Source organism: Sitophilus oryzae, unplaced genomic scaffold (assembly GCF_002938485.1).
Source record: "Sitophilus oryzae breed Bouriz unplaced genomic scaffold, Soryzae_2.0 scaffold_649_pilon_pilon, whole genome shotgun sequence".
Classification (NCBI taxonomy): domain Eukaryota; kingdom Metazoa; phylum Arthropoda; class Insecta; order Coleoptera; family Curculionidae; genus Sitophilus; species Sitophilus oryzae.
The window spans coordinates 564,756-581,563 of record NW_022147250.1 but is presented as its reverse complement, the minus strand read 5'-3'; the positions used below and the strand labels follow the sequence as shown (position 1 = coordinate 581,563).

The window sequence follows — 16,808 nt, the reverse complement described above, 5'->3', positions numbered from 1 at the left end:
TTATTAATCCACACTCCGTTAACTTTGACTCCCATTTCGACGTCCTCTAGAGCCTCTTGGAAAATAGCCTCTGAGTACAAATTGAATAGGAGTGGAGACAGCACGCAACCCTGTCGCACCCCCCTTCTAACTTGTATGGGATTGGACATGGTATTGGCCAATTTTATTTGTGCTGTTTGGTTCCAGTACAAGTTTTCGATGCATTGTATGTCTTTTTGGTCTATATCAAGCCTTTTGAGTAGCTGCATTAATTTGTGGTGTTGCACGCGATCGAATGCCTTTTCGTAGTCTATGAAACACAGGCACACATCCTTTCTCTGATCGTAGCAGTTCTGGACAAGCACCTGTGTTGCAACTATCGCTTCCCTTGTTCCTAACCCTTGCCCGAACCCCATTTGTGAATCGCTTATGTCCCTTTCACATTTTTTGTAAATTCTCTGGTGTATGATTTTCAGAAATATGTTTAGGGTATGGCTCATCAGACTGATAAGTCTATGATCTTCACATTTTCTGACATTGGTCTTCTTAGGCAGGGGGATAAAAGTAGAACGCAACCACTGTTTGGGGTAGTGACCTGTCTCATATATAGTGTTAAATACTCTATGTAGTGCTGTTATGCCTCTTTCATCTAGGAGTTTAAGGATTTCTGCAGAAATTTCATCTGGGCCAGCCGCTTTGTTATTTTTAGAATTAAGTATGGCTTTTTCTATCTCGTCTTTAGTGATCGATGGGCCGGTTAGCGAGTTATTGATATCAGCTGGGGGTCTGTCATCGTCAAAAAGTTCTTCTACATACTTTTCCCAAACATTGCTCTTCTCTGTGCTTTCGAGGACTATCTGGTTGTTATTATTGACTGTCACAGTTGATCTCATTTTCTTATACAGGGTGAGTTTCCTACGATGTTCTCTATGGGTATCTCGGAAACAACTGGAGATAGAGAGTCGGTTAAATGGGGAAAGAATTGCAGTTTTGTCGGGTGATAAATATGCGCCTTTCAGATTTTTGAAAAAGTGCATGGCTTACTAGATATTTCGAAAAAAACAAATTTCAGCTATTTTGAAAGTTGTCCCTAATTCCATTATAATCTATTTTAGACAAAACGTTTTCAGATAAAAGTTGTAGATAATCACATCCTTAATGAGACTGTGTCCTTCGTTTTTTTCTAAAGCCTGTCATTTTTCACATATGACACAAACATATGGTTTTTAAATGGAAACCATAGTATGGCTATGACTTCATAAAAAGCGCCATTTTTAAGCTTTTTAACAATAAAAGTTATAATATGTTTTCTTCGAAAAATTACTGAGTTATAACTCAGACATAAGAACCAATAATTTCGTCAAATTTACCCTTTCCTCTTTTGGCATTGAAGTCACCCATAATTATGTTGACGTCGTGTTTTTTAGACAATTTGAGCAGTTCTTTGATTTCATCATAGAATCTTTCCACCTCCTGATCCGGCGAATCTGCAGTTGGAGCGTATACCTGTATTATATTAAGATCACTTGGCTTGGCTCTGAGTTTTAATAAAGCAGTGCGATCCGAGTATGGAACAAAGTCCACGACAGATATCAGTATTTCTTTTGTTACTACGATTCCCACACCTTTCCTGTGTTTTGGATCTTCATTACCAGAGTAAAAGAATACGCCGTTATCCACATTGCACTCTCCCACCCCATGCCACCAGGTTTCTGCAACGCCCAGAATATCCAGACTAAGTCTGTTCATTTATCGTGTGAGGTTTGCCAGTTTTCCAGCATCGAATAGGCTTCTTACATTCCATGTTCCGATTTTAAATGGTTTTCTCAAATTCGTTCTTTTGTTTGTAACATTTAAAGCCGTTCCCCCCGGAGATCCGGTTGGGGAACTAGTTATAACTCCGGAAAATTTTGAATTAAATGTACTCATGTTATTGTCTCTTGGGAATTAATAATAAAGGTGGTATCCCGTTGCCTTCCTTTATGCCAAATCTTGGCTTGTGTATCGACCGCCCATTCTGGGTCAGACGCCGTTTGCAACCGCCCAATCTGGGAACAGACATTGCCGTTGTGCTTTTATAATGCCCCTAAAGCATGGGTTGCCACTTGCGCCAGGTCCGCCGTACTGGAGTTCCTCTTCTCCGCCTTTCCTGCCGGTGTGGTCTTCACCCGTATCGCTGGGCAAAGGGATTGCGTTATACCCCGCAATACTAGGTCCCCAGCAGATGCAAGCGCCAAACTGTTAGAATGTCTTCTGAGGGATAGACTGGAGAAAGAACTGGAGGATGAAAACAGACTACACCCAAACCAATACGGGTTCCGCAGAGGCAAATCTACGATAGACGCGTTAAACATTGTTACGAGTAACGTAGACCGTATTAAAACGAAATCGTATAAGAACAGCGGATACGCGGCACTGCTTACATTAGACAATAAAAACGCATTCAATTCTGCCCCATGGACAGGAATTGTTGAACAATTAGGGAGCATGAAGATCAGTAAATACCTCATCGTTATGATTAAGTCTTTCTTGTCAAAAAGATATGTAATTGCAGAAAACGGCAAAAAACACAAGATGACGTGCGGTGTACCACAGGGGTCCATTCTAGGACCGACCTTGTGGAACATCTTCTACGACCAGATCCTGAGGGTCGATATTGGACCAGGTAATCTACTGATTGCTTATGCGGATGATCTGGCTGTCCTGATCACCGCTCCGACCATCACTATCTTCGAAGAAAAGATACAAACAGCTGCCTTAACTATAACCAATAAGTTGGATAGAATGGACATATATCTGGCGCCAGAAAAATCAGAACTAGTCGTTCTCGTAGGACATCGCAAGACGACGAACTTAAATATCCAATTGGGAAATTGCCACATCAGACCTCAAAAGGCAATAAAATATATGGGCGTTTGGCTTGATTCCGGGATGCGCATGACTACACATGTCCTTAAAATCAAGGACAGGACGGTTGATACTATCAAACAGCTGACCAGAATCACTCCCAATATTAGAGGCCCCAGTGACGGAAAGAGGAGAATGCTTGCCTCGGTTGTGCATTCGATGATCCTGTACGCCTCGCCCATTTCGAGCAGGGCAACAGATTATAAATACTATGAAAAAGTCCTCGAGAAAATTAACAGAATGCTAGCCCTACGCGTAGTGTCGGCGTATCGTACAGTTTCCACAGAAGCTGTTCTCGCTCTAGCAAAAATCCCCCCAATTATCCTACAAATCGAGGAAAGAAATTTAATATACAGGCACGGCTCAGGGTATCGATCAGAGGCCAGGAAGATAATACTGGACAAATGGCAGAACCGATGGGAGGCATACCAGGGTCGAATTAAGATATTTATCGCGGACGTGAGGGTTTGGATAAACAACATGTGGACGAAAACGGACTATTACATCACCCAGGCGATGACAGGGCACGGTGCTTTTGGAGAGTACCTGTTTAAAATAACTAAGGCAGAATCCACAAAATGCTGGTATTGTGCAGCATCAGACACGGCCAATCACACATTATTCAAGTGTAGTAGGCATTTGGAGACTAGAGCATCGGCGGAACAAATATGCAAGGTTAAAATAACAAGGGAAAATGTCGGCGAGCTTATGATGGAAAATAGAGAGAACTGTGAAGCAATCACCAGGATGATGAGAGCCATCATGCTTAAAAAACAGGACGATGAAAAGATAAAAATTTGGCAGACACAGACATAAGTGGCGCAACAATCTCCAGTCTTGAAGGTCCCCAGGAGAACTTAGCCACCGACTCTGTTGAGTCGGATCCACCCCCGCGACTTGGACGCGCCTGCTGAGAATTGCCTATGTGGATTCAGAGGTGGAGGCTCTGATTTCCCATGGACCGGGTTAATGTTCGTGTATGATACCACCAACAAGGGCCAAAATGGTACCACACACTTGGTATTTCAAATCAAATTGTCGTTATGAACCACATGTTACAATTTCAAATAAACCATATGCAAAAATGTCAAAAGTTGACATATGATATGACATTCTATTCTGAGTGTCATTTTCTATCAAAAAAAGTAAAAAAATATCGAGGGTGCCATTTAAAAAGTTATAGTGATTTTCGGTAAAACCGGAAAGTGACAGAAAATAATTGAATACGTCAATCAATCCTAATTTATCTCATACACTAATATACCAAATCTCCTTTTTTTTATGTGAAAAAATAAAAATGTTATAGGAGTGAGCCACTTTTGGGATGCACCCGGTATACAATAAAAAAAATGACTAACAAAAATTAATTTCTTTTTGATTAGAATATTTTAATTTTTTTGGAACATACTTTACCTAGAAAACGTTTGCGAACACTGAGGTAAAAATATTGTAAACTCTAACGTAAAATAGCGACATTTTTAATGAGTTCCTTCCTCTAATATGACGGTTAGGGCCAACAAGCAACCTACTTAAAAGCATATAGTATTGTCACTTCGTTCCTCTAGAAGATATACGTGACTTAATGCTGAAAACAACGTCCTTTAATAATATCCAGGTTAGTATAATAATTAGCATAACAAGAGCTGACTTTAAACATTAAAATCTATCTTTTATTTTTCTTCTTTTTTCCAATAAAATAAATAATAGTAATATACTTATACTACTATTTTTTGAAGTGAAACTTCTTTACGCCCGATGGGAGTAAAAATTCAAAGCCGTGACACATGAGACGCGAAAGGAAAAGTGGTAACGTTGGCTTTTTGATCTTGGAGCATCGTAACTCGGGCCCTATGTGAGCTAGGGGGCTGAAACTAGGATTGTATTATGTATTGTGTAATATTATGTATGCTCGAAGAGCCCCATCTTTTCATGGTTTTTGACTACGTTTTGTGCACGATGAAACACGATTATCAATGGCGAAAAAATCGTCCGATTAAATGGGTCTTTGGAGCATCGTAACTAGGGCCCTATGTGAGCTAGGGGGAAACTTGGAATATAGATGCTTCGAGTCCCATCTTTTCATGATATTTTGACGACGTTTCGTGCACTATGAAACACCATCATCAATGAATCAATCAAATCGTCCGATTTAAATAAAATTTGGTATATCCATAGATTGGACCAAGGCCAACTTTACCGTGTACGACACTTAGGGTGTTTATTTTTTTTATTTAACCTGTTAAATGCTAGGCGTGAACATATATAAAACACGGCACGATAGCGCGGCGTGAAAGTACTTCGCTGCTGATAAAATTGTGTTAAATATTTCGTCGATTTGCTTGGAGACGTTGAAGTTTTTTTTTGGTACAAACAGCAAATGGTTTTTTGTAGGATCGACGGGTAAAAACCGTTTTTTTTACTGTAAGGAATCTTGATGGGAGATAGGACGATGGTAATCGAACGTGGTTTGTGGTTCCCGACGGGAGCGCGATAACGGGGCTCTTCCTGTTGAGACTAAGTACCGGTGAACTTTTCTAAGTAAACCTCGCGAGTCTGATCCGTTTTTTTTATCAGCGCTGCTGTAAAAACCGAATTCTTGAGTTTTAAAGTAAAAGTACCGTATCTCCGTTTTTGATTTTAAATAAGTATAAACCGTGATCGCAGAGATTTGATTTAAAATAAGTCTAAACCGTATTTCTGATTTATGAGTATAGATAGTTAAAAACCGAGCATTTAAGTTTTTTATACCTGACCGTGAATAGACAACCAGACCGTTTCGTATTGATCCGACGCCGATTTTCTTAAGTTTTCTTTATACCTGACTGTGAATAATTAGTGTCCCTGGATTCCGGGCTGCTGTAGGCGATTCAGAAAACCGACCGTTTCGTTTGATCCGACGCCGATTTACTTAAAAAAAAAGAGGTAATCACATTCTTTCTTTTTTTTTGTAGCCGCCAGATACCCCATCAGAGTTGTAGTAATCACAAATTTTAGTTTCAGCACAGTAGAGTTTTTTTATTTTATTTTTATGGTATAAAATTCCTTTACGGAGGAGGAGTTAATTAAGGTTCCTCTTTTATTTTACAATAATAATAATATTTCTTATATATCTGATTTATTTAAAGATGCATGTGAATATGTATTGCTAGTATTTTTCTATTTTATTTATTTGAAGATATTGAATTTAAATTATATGAACTTAATTATTTGCTATTGTAATTAACTGATTTAATTTCTCTGTGTTAGATTTTGATATTTCATGTTTTAGTATTTTCTTCATATTTTATTTATTTGAAGAGATTGGATTCATAATTAATTTAATTTATTAATTAATTACTTAATTATTTGCTATTGTAATTAACTGATTTAATTTCTCTGTGTTAGATTTTGCGATATTTCATGTTTTAGTATTTTCTTCATATTTTATTTTTTGAAGATATTGGATTCATAATTAATTTATTTAAATAAACCTCGTTATGGAATATATTCGACTTTAACTGGCTTTTACCCCATTTCCCTGGATTCTCCACTGTAGAAAAGCTACCCGTATTGGTCGAGGTGGTCTCTCAAACACTTTAAACTTTGGGGGTGGCGCCCGAGAACAAAAAGACCGACTGTTAGGCGTTAGTAATAGCTCTCTGGAAAAAAAGATTGTTACAGTGTATTCCGTTGCTTACCTTGGTTATGGTTTTATGTTCCGTTTCTATCGGCTTCCTGAAAGTTTTCTTATTACGGAACATGGTTCCTGAAAAATTTGGTTATAACTGTCACCAAACTAACCAGCGCGAGAAGTCTGGTTTTTCTGGTTTTGTTCAATCAATCAATGTCATTTATGTGATAGAAATCAAGCAAATATTGGGAGTTCGAGTGAAATTCTCACTTAATTTCTAAAATTTGTAATAATATTTCGTATTTACATCCAAAAGCAATCGAGGTAGGTAGTAAAGGTAAATAAATTTTATTAACTAAATAGAATTACTTTTTAGGACCATTTAAATTTATCATGCAGCCATCGTTTCTTAAAGTCAGGAATATTTAAAGAAAACATGAAAAACAAGACAAGTAATCGTGAATGTTCTGTAAGCTATAAAAATTTTAATATTGATTAGATTTGTTTATATATTTATTATTGATCTGTTTTAATATTGGACCTGCAAATCTTCTCTTGAGTCTAACGAGTTGAACAGTTTATTAATAAAGTACTTTTTAATATTGAACTTGAATTAACTCCATTGAAAATAAGAAGCAGAGAATAGGTACATTAAAAATACATAAAAGATAAATTTTATAATAGATGTATTGAAATTTAGAAAACGTTAACATTTGACGTTTCCAGTATTTTCTCAAGCAGTTCCGTATCAAACCGATGTTTTTCAGGAACCGCCCTTTAATGTAGTTTACCGGTCTGGTTCGCCTAGTTTTGCAACGGAATACAGCCTTAGTGTGACAGTGTGACTTAGTGTGACAGTTAGTTTTGACGTAAGAAATGTCAGAAGTTGATGTCGTCCAACATTTCCTTCGTATAATAGGAATAATGACATATCCATAGAAAAAGGGTTGACATATAACTCATTAGATACCTGAGAAATTGCGAGGGTGCTCTTTCAAATTATATTAGGGTTTCTTATGCCTATCAATTTTGAATTAAATTTATGTTATTTTTATTTAATTTACCTACAATAATGTTAATAAGTAAGTATTTATTATTTTATCAAGAAAAATGAAGCAGTATCTGCTGGCGGAAGGAATAGATAATATGTTACTAGTGATTTTATTTTGTGACGACAATTGCTTCTTAGCCTCAAAGGTTTATGCACAAAGATATCCAAATAGCAATTTTCTTGACAAGCGTTCCTTTGAAAAACTACTTTTCTTATTTCGCAGAGCTTATTAGGCAGAAACCTGTCTTTGGAAGTGAAGAAAATGAATTTGCCTTAATTGGTTCTTTTATAGAAAATCCAATATATCTACAAGTCATTGTAATATAAATCAAAGAACTATTTGTGTATTTTTCTTGATAAAATAATAAATATTTACTTATTAAACTATTGTAGGTAAATTAAATAAAAGTAAACTGTTACAAATTTTTCGTCATACTATATTGTTATATTATTATAACATAAGCAAAATCAGAATGGAAAAGATGCATATAACGTCCGCCGGACGTTATCATAACGGCCGGCGGCCGTTAAGTTTCTAAGGTAATCGTAACGTCTGTCACCTGCAACAATGACTATTTATTGTCAGTTGGACTTTTCAAAAATTGGGAAAATAGACCATAGCGAGATGTCGCGAGAAATTCCGTTGGAAATACAGGAGGAAGCGGCTGCGGCTACTCAAAATTATACTTCCGACTATAACCAGAGAGAGATATCAGCAGGAATATGACAATTTTTTGAAGTGGCGGCAGGATAGAAGTATAAACAGCGTAAATGAAGCGGTATTGCTGGCTTATGCTAAAAGAATGTCTGAAATGTATTCTCCTACATCACTGTGGACAAAGATATCCATGCTGAAGCTTGCGTTGAGAGTATATGAAAACATCGACATATCAAGGTAAAAAGCCATTATATTCTTCGATATTTAATCATACTCATCTAAATTATATTTGTTCATAGATTTGGTAAACTGTTCATGTTTCTGAGGCGCAAAACGAAGGTTATTCACCAAAAAAGCCAAAGTTCTGTCGGAGAATGACATAAATAATTTTCTACTGGATGCCGATGATTACACCTGGTTACTCGAAAAAATTGTATTGGTGCTTGGTATTCTTGGAGCTTGTAGGCGTAGCGAGCTTTGGTCACTCACAGTTGATGATTTCGAAGATTCGGAGAAAAATATTCTTGTCTCATTAAGAAATACTAAAAATAAGAAAGATAGGAAATTTCTTATTCCAAAAACGGGCCTTCCGTTTGATGCCTATGGTTTATACAAAAATACATCAACCTGCGTCCTCGTAACTTTGACAATCCAAAATTTTTCATTGGTTACAAGAAAGGCAAGTGTGTTAAGCAAATCGTCGGTATACATACCATCGGGAGCGTACCGCAGAAAATTGCAAAATTTTTGAACTTGGAGAATCCAGAACGTTATACAGGGCATTCATTTCGTAGATCATCAGCAACCATGCTCGCCGAAAATGGTGGTGATTTACTATCGCTAAAGGAGCTAGGAGGATGGGAGTCTTCAACAGTGGCAGAAACTTACATAGAAAATCAGTTTCCAAAAGAATGAAAATAACAAATCAACTTTTTCATGATAGCTCCAAAAATAATGTGTCTTTAGTGGATACAAATATTTGCCATTCTTCAGTAGCATCATCTTCTTCTATAAAATCTGTAAATCCCTGGGAAGGATTACAGATTTCTAAGAACAACAAGTGCACTTTTAATTTCCATGTTCATTATCATGAAAAATGAATTTTAGTATAAGACATTATGTATTTTTTATCCTTACTTGTGTTATTGTTCAATAAAATTTGTTATTAAATAGTAGTGTTTATTGCTCTAAAAAATCTGCAGTATGACGAAAAATCTAGAACGCAACACGGCCGATAACAAATAACGGCCGGGCTGAAGTTTGTGATCCGAGGCGATAGCCGAGGATCATAAGCAGCCAAGTTGTTTATCGGCCTTATTACGTTAATAACTATAAATAAAGTCAATAAACTAATGTCGATTTTGAAAATAGCTACTAACTGTCACTAGCAAATTGCCATGGCGACACCAGCCATCTTGATTACCATTTTATTGAAAAATCGCTTTTTATTCAAAATCTGAGCCAGATAGGTATAGGAAACCCTAATGTAGTTTGAAAGAGCATTTAAATCTGCTTCGACATATTTTAAAAAATACATAGTGTTGCATTTGAAATAACGAAGTTTTTATATAAAATAAATATTTAAAATAGACCAGCACTTTTTGATACCCCAGTATATATTTAAGAAAGCAATCAATTTTTTAGTAAAGTTTATTTCTCTGGCTTCAAAGTCAGCACAAGAATTAATTCTGAAAAGTAATGTACAGGGTGTTGACAAACATTTTTATTATAGCATGCATATTTAAATATTTTTAAATATCTTAAAAACCAAAGCATTTTAATATATTAAACGCTTATAATAAATGCCTTATTTTATGCCAAAGAATCCAAAAATAAAATAAAATACCGGGGGTTTTATAAGAAAAAATATAACTTTGGATGGATTTTAGTTCTGATACACCCTGTACATTTTAAAATAATTATGCACATTGCCTGTGTACATATACCCATAAAATATTTTGTTTCTACATCTTTCCGTTTTCCTATAATCAACCGAGGCGAATGAGGTGCGCCACCCTGTATTACAATGACTTGTAGATATATTGGATTTTCTAATAAAAGAGCCAATTAAGGCAAATTCATTTTCTTCACCTAATAGGTTTTTCATATACCTAAGGTTTCTGCCTAATAGGTTTTTCATATACCACACTATCAGCTCTGCGAAATAGGAAAAGTATTTTTTCAAAGGAACGCTTGGCAAGAAAATTCCGATTTAGATATCTATGAGCATAAATCCTTCAGGCCAACAGGAAATTATTGTCCTCACAAAATAAAATCACTAGTAACATATCCATTCATTCCGCCAGCAGATACTGCTTTATTTTTCTTGATAAAATTATAAATACTTACTTATTAATAAAATTTAATTGTATTATGGTAAATTAAATAAAAATAACCTGTTATAAATGTAAATAAAATCCATAAGCTAATGTTGATTTTGAAAATAGCTTCTAAGTGTCACTAGAAAATTAGCATGGCGACACCAGCCATTTTGATTACAATTTTATTGAATACTCGCTTCTTATTCAAAATGTGAGCCAGATTATACCTGAGCTCTGTAGCTCCATGAGCTACCTACCATTATACCTATCAGAAACCCTAATATAGTTTGAAAGAGCATTTAAATCTGTTTCGACTTATTTAAAAGAATACATAGTGTTGTATTTTAACCTAACCTAACCAAACCAAACAGTTTTTATGTAAAATAAATATTTAAAATATACCAGCAATTTTTGATACCCCTGTATACATGTAAGGAAGCTATTATAGTTGACAGCAAACTGCAGGAAAGAGGAATGGGTGTTAGATACAGGTATAACGGCGGTCTGTTCAACATAAAAAGACTCAGGGCAAAAACACGTACAAAATTGATCACAGAACTACAATACGTTGATGACTGCGCTCTAGTTGCAAATGCGTTACAGCAATTACAGGAAATGCCGAACACATATACCTGGGCATACGAGACTTTTGGCCTTAAAGTGAACATCAATAAAACTAAAATCATGGGCAGACCCCCGGAAAACCATAACAGCGCTATAAAAATCGAAGAAGAACTATTGGAATATGTATGTATCGGAATTTAACCTCGACAGTGTGATTTCGAAAAAGGCAAATATCGACTCTGAAATTCATCACAGAATCAGCAGCGCCTCAAGAGCATTCTGGAAATTAAAAGACAGGGTTTTCTGCAATCATGACTTGAGCACAAAAACGAAACTTGCAGTGTATCGAGCAGTAATAATCCCCACCATGTTATATTGAAGCGAAACCTGGGTGCCGTACCGCCGGCACACGAGCGCATTAAACAAGTTGCAACAGAGGCACCTTAGACAACTTTAGTTAAGAATCAAATGGTACCACCATGTCTCAAACGTATCAGTCCTTGAAAAAGCAAGCTGCGACAGCGCTGAAGTCATGATTACTAAATCTCGCTTAAGATGGGCTGGCCACGTATGCAGGATGTAAGAAAACCGCCTACCGAAATCTCTTCTTTACGGTGAATTTGTAGAGGGTAAGAGGAAACCGGGTGGACAACTCAAAAGATACGAGCATGCTTTTCATGAAAACTTAAAGGGGATAAGTATGCAGCATCAGTGGGAGGAAGCAGCGCACAATAGAACGCAGTGGAGGAGAATTGTAAATTCAGTTAATAAAGACAATCAAAAAGAAAAGAGGCAACAAAGTAATGAGATTTTTGAATGTCCGGAGTGCGGAAGAGAGATCAACATCACGTATCGGGCTTTTCAGTCACAGAAAACCTCATGACAGAAAAGGCCTTGCGTTACCATCTTCTGATGCGTGTCGAATACTCGTCAGCGAGTAATGGCAGTAAAAAAAAGGAAGCAATCAAATTGTTTAGTAAACTAAATGTATATTCACGAGAGCAGGATTATTAAAAAACATTACTGGAAATCAAACCTGATTTGACTTTAATATAAAGCTTAATAATAATGTAATTATCCAGTTTGAACGTTAAATGAATAATTTTACCTCGTAATAATTTAATTTAATATACTTACTCGATCTTTGATTCTTAATAAAATATAGTTGTAGTCGTTCCTTAAAAGTATTTTCATTGACGTAATACTCTACTCGGACCCTGAAACAAAACAAAACTGTTAATATCAGTTTGAAAGCTTTCTGCAATTGAATTAACTACTTTCTAAAATTTTCGAAGGTGATTAGTGTGACGAAAACTTCAGTATTTTGATAGTTAGCGTTAAAATATCTTTTATTTCCCAAAATTCTGGATAAAACATATTTTTCTTTCAAAAGTTTTTAAAGACGTATAATGCTGTAAGTCACATATTATAATGCTGTTTTAATATAAACATTATTTTCAATTTATTTTTGTAATCTGTGCATTTTCTGTTCCCTCAAAACCCTGCAAATTTTATGGAATACCACCCAAAATACACGCTTTTATGCAAATGCCTGATAATTTTAACACTTAAATTTATTTAAGGAGATAAAAATTTTGAACCTAACCAATAATTCATATATATACAGGGTTGTTCACCACATACGACACTGAGTATTGTAGCTAAACGATTAGATTTTTACAAATTGTAAGTTTTGGGTTTGTTGAAGGACTATTAGAGCTACAATTTCAAAATATTTTTACAAGATACAGAGTGTCCCAAATAAATAAAAAATATCAAAGTTGTATTTTTTTAAATGGAACACCCTCTATATTATTGAATTTTTAGTTTCTACGATTAAAATAAATGTAAATTTGATTAAGGTTTATTACACTTAAACATTACCGTTCTTGAAATATTTTCAATTTTGGAAAATTGCAGTATAAATTTTAAGGCTTCATTTCTCCGAGGGTATCAAAGTTTTTAATACTAAATATTTACTGAAGTTTATTTATTGACCAGTTATTGTGTTGCAATAATAAAAACTATACTACCTTATACAGAGTGTCTAAAAATCTATTTTAAATAATTACTAGCTTTAAACGGTAATAACTTGTTTAATTTAAATGGAATACCCTGTATATTTTATGAGAATCAGATGCACCATTTAATTGTCTATCCAATTGTATTATATCACTTTTTACCTATCCCTTCAAGTTTTCGTAGAAAATGCATTTACCCGTGGAATATTGGCCTTTTAGATTGTTTTTAAAACAACAAATGTACAAAATGTACAGGCTAGTAATATTATCGTTTTTAGTAAAACGATGATATTACTAGCCCATTTGTATGCAAAAAGAAAACTATTTAAATCTTTATAAAAGAGTCTACCATTAATTAAATATACCACCGGTATTTCCGCCCAAATACTAATTAATTACATACTTAATTGTGTTCGTTAATAAATTATTCTAAATAAATGTGGATTTGAATCAGCAATCAATATAATAATAAGTTATGAAAATGAACGTCTCTGTAGCATTTGTCAAAAAATGAAATATCATTTTTAAGGTGTTTTTTTACCACACTGTCTAATACACATAAATAATTCAGTTTTTTAGTATTTGGAGCAATTATTATTAATCAACGCAAACAGTCAATTAATGTAGTTTGAATACTGGAATCATATTAATTGGACCTCTTTAACAAATATTTAAATAGTTTTTTTTATTTTTTAATAAAATAAACGAACTTTATTGACAATATTAGTATCTGTGCTCTTTAAAAATTTGGTACATCTTTAAAAATAATCTAAAATATCAGTATTCCATGGGTATATTGATAAATGAGTTCTAAATTACAAGAAAATGCATTTTCTACGGAAGATTGAAGAGATAGGTAAAAAATGGTATAATACAATTTGATAGACAATTAAATTGTGCATCTGATTCTCTCAAAATATACAGGGCGTTCCATTTAAATTAAACAAGTTATTGCGGTTTAAAGCTAATAATTATTTAAAATAAATATACTCTGTATAAGGTAGTAAAATTTTTATTACAGCAACACAATAACTGATCAATAAATAAACTTCAGTAAATATTTAGTATTAAAAACTTTGATACCCTCGGAGAAATGAAGCCTTAAAATTTATACTGCAATTTCACAAAATTGAAAATATTTCAAAAACGGTAAGGTTTAAGTATAATAAACCCTAATCAAAATAATATACAGGGTGTTCCATTTAAAAAAATACAACTTTGATATTTTTTATTTATTTGGGACACTCTGTAACTTGTAAAAATATTTTTAAATTGTAGATCTAATAGTTCTTCAACGAACCCAAAACTTACAATTTGTAAAAATCTAATCGTTTAGCTACAATCTTCCGTGTCGTATGTGGTGAACAACCCTGTATAGAGTGGTTTACAGTCATTTTGTTAAACTATAGGAATATTCTCGTTGAATAGTGGTTTGAAATAAACATGACAATGTCCTCCAATGAAAATACGAGTTGCTTAACTCTAATAATTTTAATTCTGAGCTAGCAAATGATCTAAATGCTTTGTAGAATGTAGAATGTTTAGGAGGGGAGTTAATCACCGCGACCTTATAGATCTATTGTGTGTTCCCCTTTCTTGAGTTATAACGAGTTATAACTCATCATACAGTCTAAGGGCTTTAACAAAAGCCAGTGTCTGAGACGGCTCCACAGAGGCCAGCTCTCCATCCTCGACATCAGACGTACCAAGGTTCATGGCACGAATGGTCGTCGTCTCGGCGCACTCAGTGATAAGGTATTTTGGTGTTTCCCCATTTTCCCCACAAAATCTGCATTCGCCGTTGTTTCTCAGTTTCAGCCTACTGAGGTGTTCGTTGAGGAGACAGTGTCCTGTTAGAAACCCCGTGACAATCCGAAGATTGTTTTTACTTAAATCAAGGAAAACCTTTGATTTTTCTCGGTCGTAAGTTCTGAGGAACTTTTTCGAGTGTCTTAGCCATAGACTTAAAATAAAATATAGACTGAGCATCTCATTCATAAATAGCTGGAACATGCGGTCAGACACTGTCTTGTTATTGTTTTGTTATTGTTTTAGGTTATAACGAGTGCGACACGAGCGATAGATAGGTTGTCTCTGTCGTAACGGTCGTTCCCTGACGACTCTGCCGAGAAACACAACACTGTCTTTCGTTTCTCAAGTACACCTGAACTCTCCGTATCATAGCCGGGTAATTTTTTTATTTTAATGAAGCTATAATTAAATTAAAAATATATCGTATTTAAACTTTTTTATATTTTATTAAGATTTAGGACAGGTTTTTTAAACAAAAGTTTAGAAAAAACAATTTAGAGTCCAAAAAGGATAAAAATAATAAAATACACGTTATAGAAGAAATTTTATAATCGAAATTAGGTAATTTTTGAAATTAATAATAAATTATTAATTTTAGTCAAACATTTACCAGCCCTAATATTAATCAAAACAGGATCTATTCCACAGATATAATAGAATCGGCGACAGGGAGAGAAAAAAAAAATGATTGTTGTAATTTTTTTTCTGGCTAAGTGATGTTTTATTATGTAAATTAGAGAAAACATAATATCTGTTCCATTAAAGCAAGGAAGGTGATAGGAAGTGGATAAATAAAAACTACATTTATTTAACTCGGTACTGTCTTTATTATACCGGGTGCGTCTCAAAAGTGGCTCATCCCCATAATTTTTTTATATTTTCAAATAAAAAAACAAGATTTAGTATGTTAGTATATGAAATAAATTAGGATTGATTGACGCATTCAATTGTTTTTGGTCACTTCTTGTTTCACCGGAAATGACTATAACTTTTAATTTTTAAACGGCACCCTCGGTATATTTCTACTTTATTCGATAGAAAATGACACTCTGAATAGAATGACATACCATATGTCAACTTTTGACATTTTCGCATATGGTTTAATTGTAATTGTAACACGCGGTTCATAACGACAATCTGTCTCGAAATACCAAGTGTGTGGTATCAATATATTCATAAAAAAAATGCTTTTTCCAAATATGCTAATGAGTCACCCTTGTTCCATTTGAAAAAATTGACATATGTATGATTAAAATACGATTTGTACATCTTTTAACCGGCCTAGACAAGACACGAAACCTATTAGACGATCAAAACTATTTTTCCAAGGCTCCTTGATTAAAACTTAGTGGATTGAAAAAACTGGATTGAAATTTAAAATAGGATATGTTTTTAAGCGACAATGTCAAAAGTTGACATATGATATGTCATTCTATTCAGAGTGTCATTTTTTATCGAATAAAGTAGCAATATACCGAGGGTGCCTTTAAAAATCAAAAGATGTAATCATTTCGGTGAAACAGGAAGAGACCAAAAAACAATTGAATACGTCAATAAATCCTAATTTATGTCATATACCTACTAACATACAAATCTGTTTTTTTATCTGAAAAAATAAAAAAAAGTTATAAGGGTGAGCCACTTTTGAGACGACCCGGTATATTAAAAAATATTGTTTCATAATGTAATATCATTTTAAAATTCTTGTATGTTATTTTAGATTCTGAAGATAATTTTAGAATAAACCGGAATATATTTTTAATAAAAACATTATTAATTATTAACAGGGTTATAATTATGATTTTGTTACAATGTAAGTAAGTAAATAATGTAATGTAAAAGAAAAAATTCAGATTTTACATTTTACTAAAATATTATCTAAATA

General features: G+C 34.2%; 1 protein-coding gene across 1 annotated transcript in view; it reads right to left on the bottom strand.

The window, feature by feature from the left end:
* LOC115887866 (potassium channel subfamily T member 2) overlaps positions 1-16,808 on the bottom strand; it is a 314,018-nt gene that overhangs the window by 225,706 nt on the left and 71,504 nt on the right. Inside the window, exon 2 of the mRNA XM_030907381.1 lies at positions 12,228-12,307. Within this exon, the coding sequence (XP_030763241.1) occupies positions 12,228-12,307 (80 nt within the window). The remainder of the gene's footprint in view (positions 1-12,227; positions 12,308-16,808) is intronic.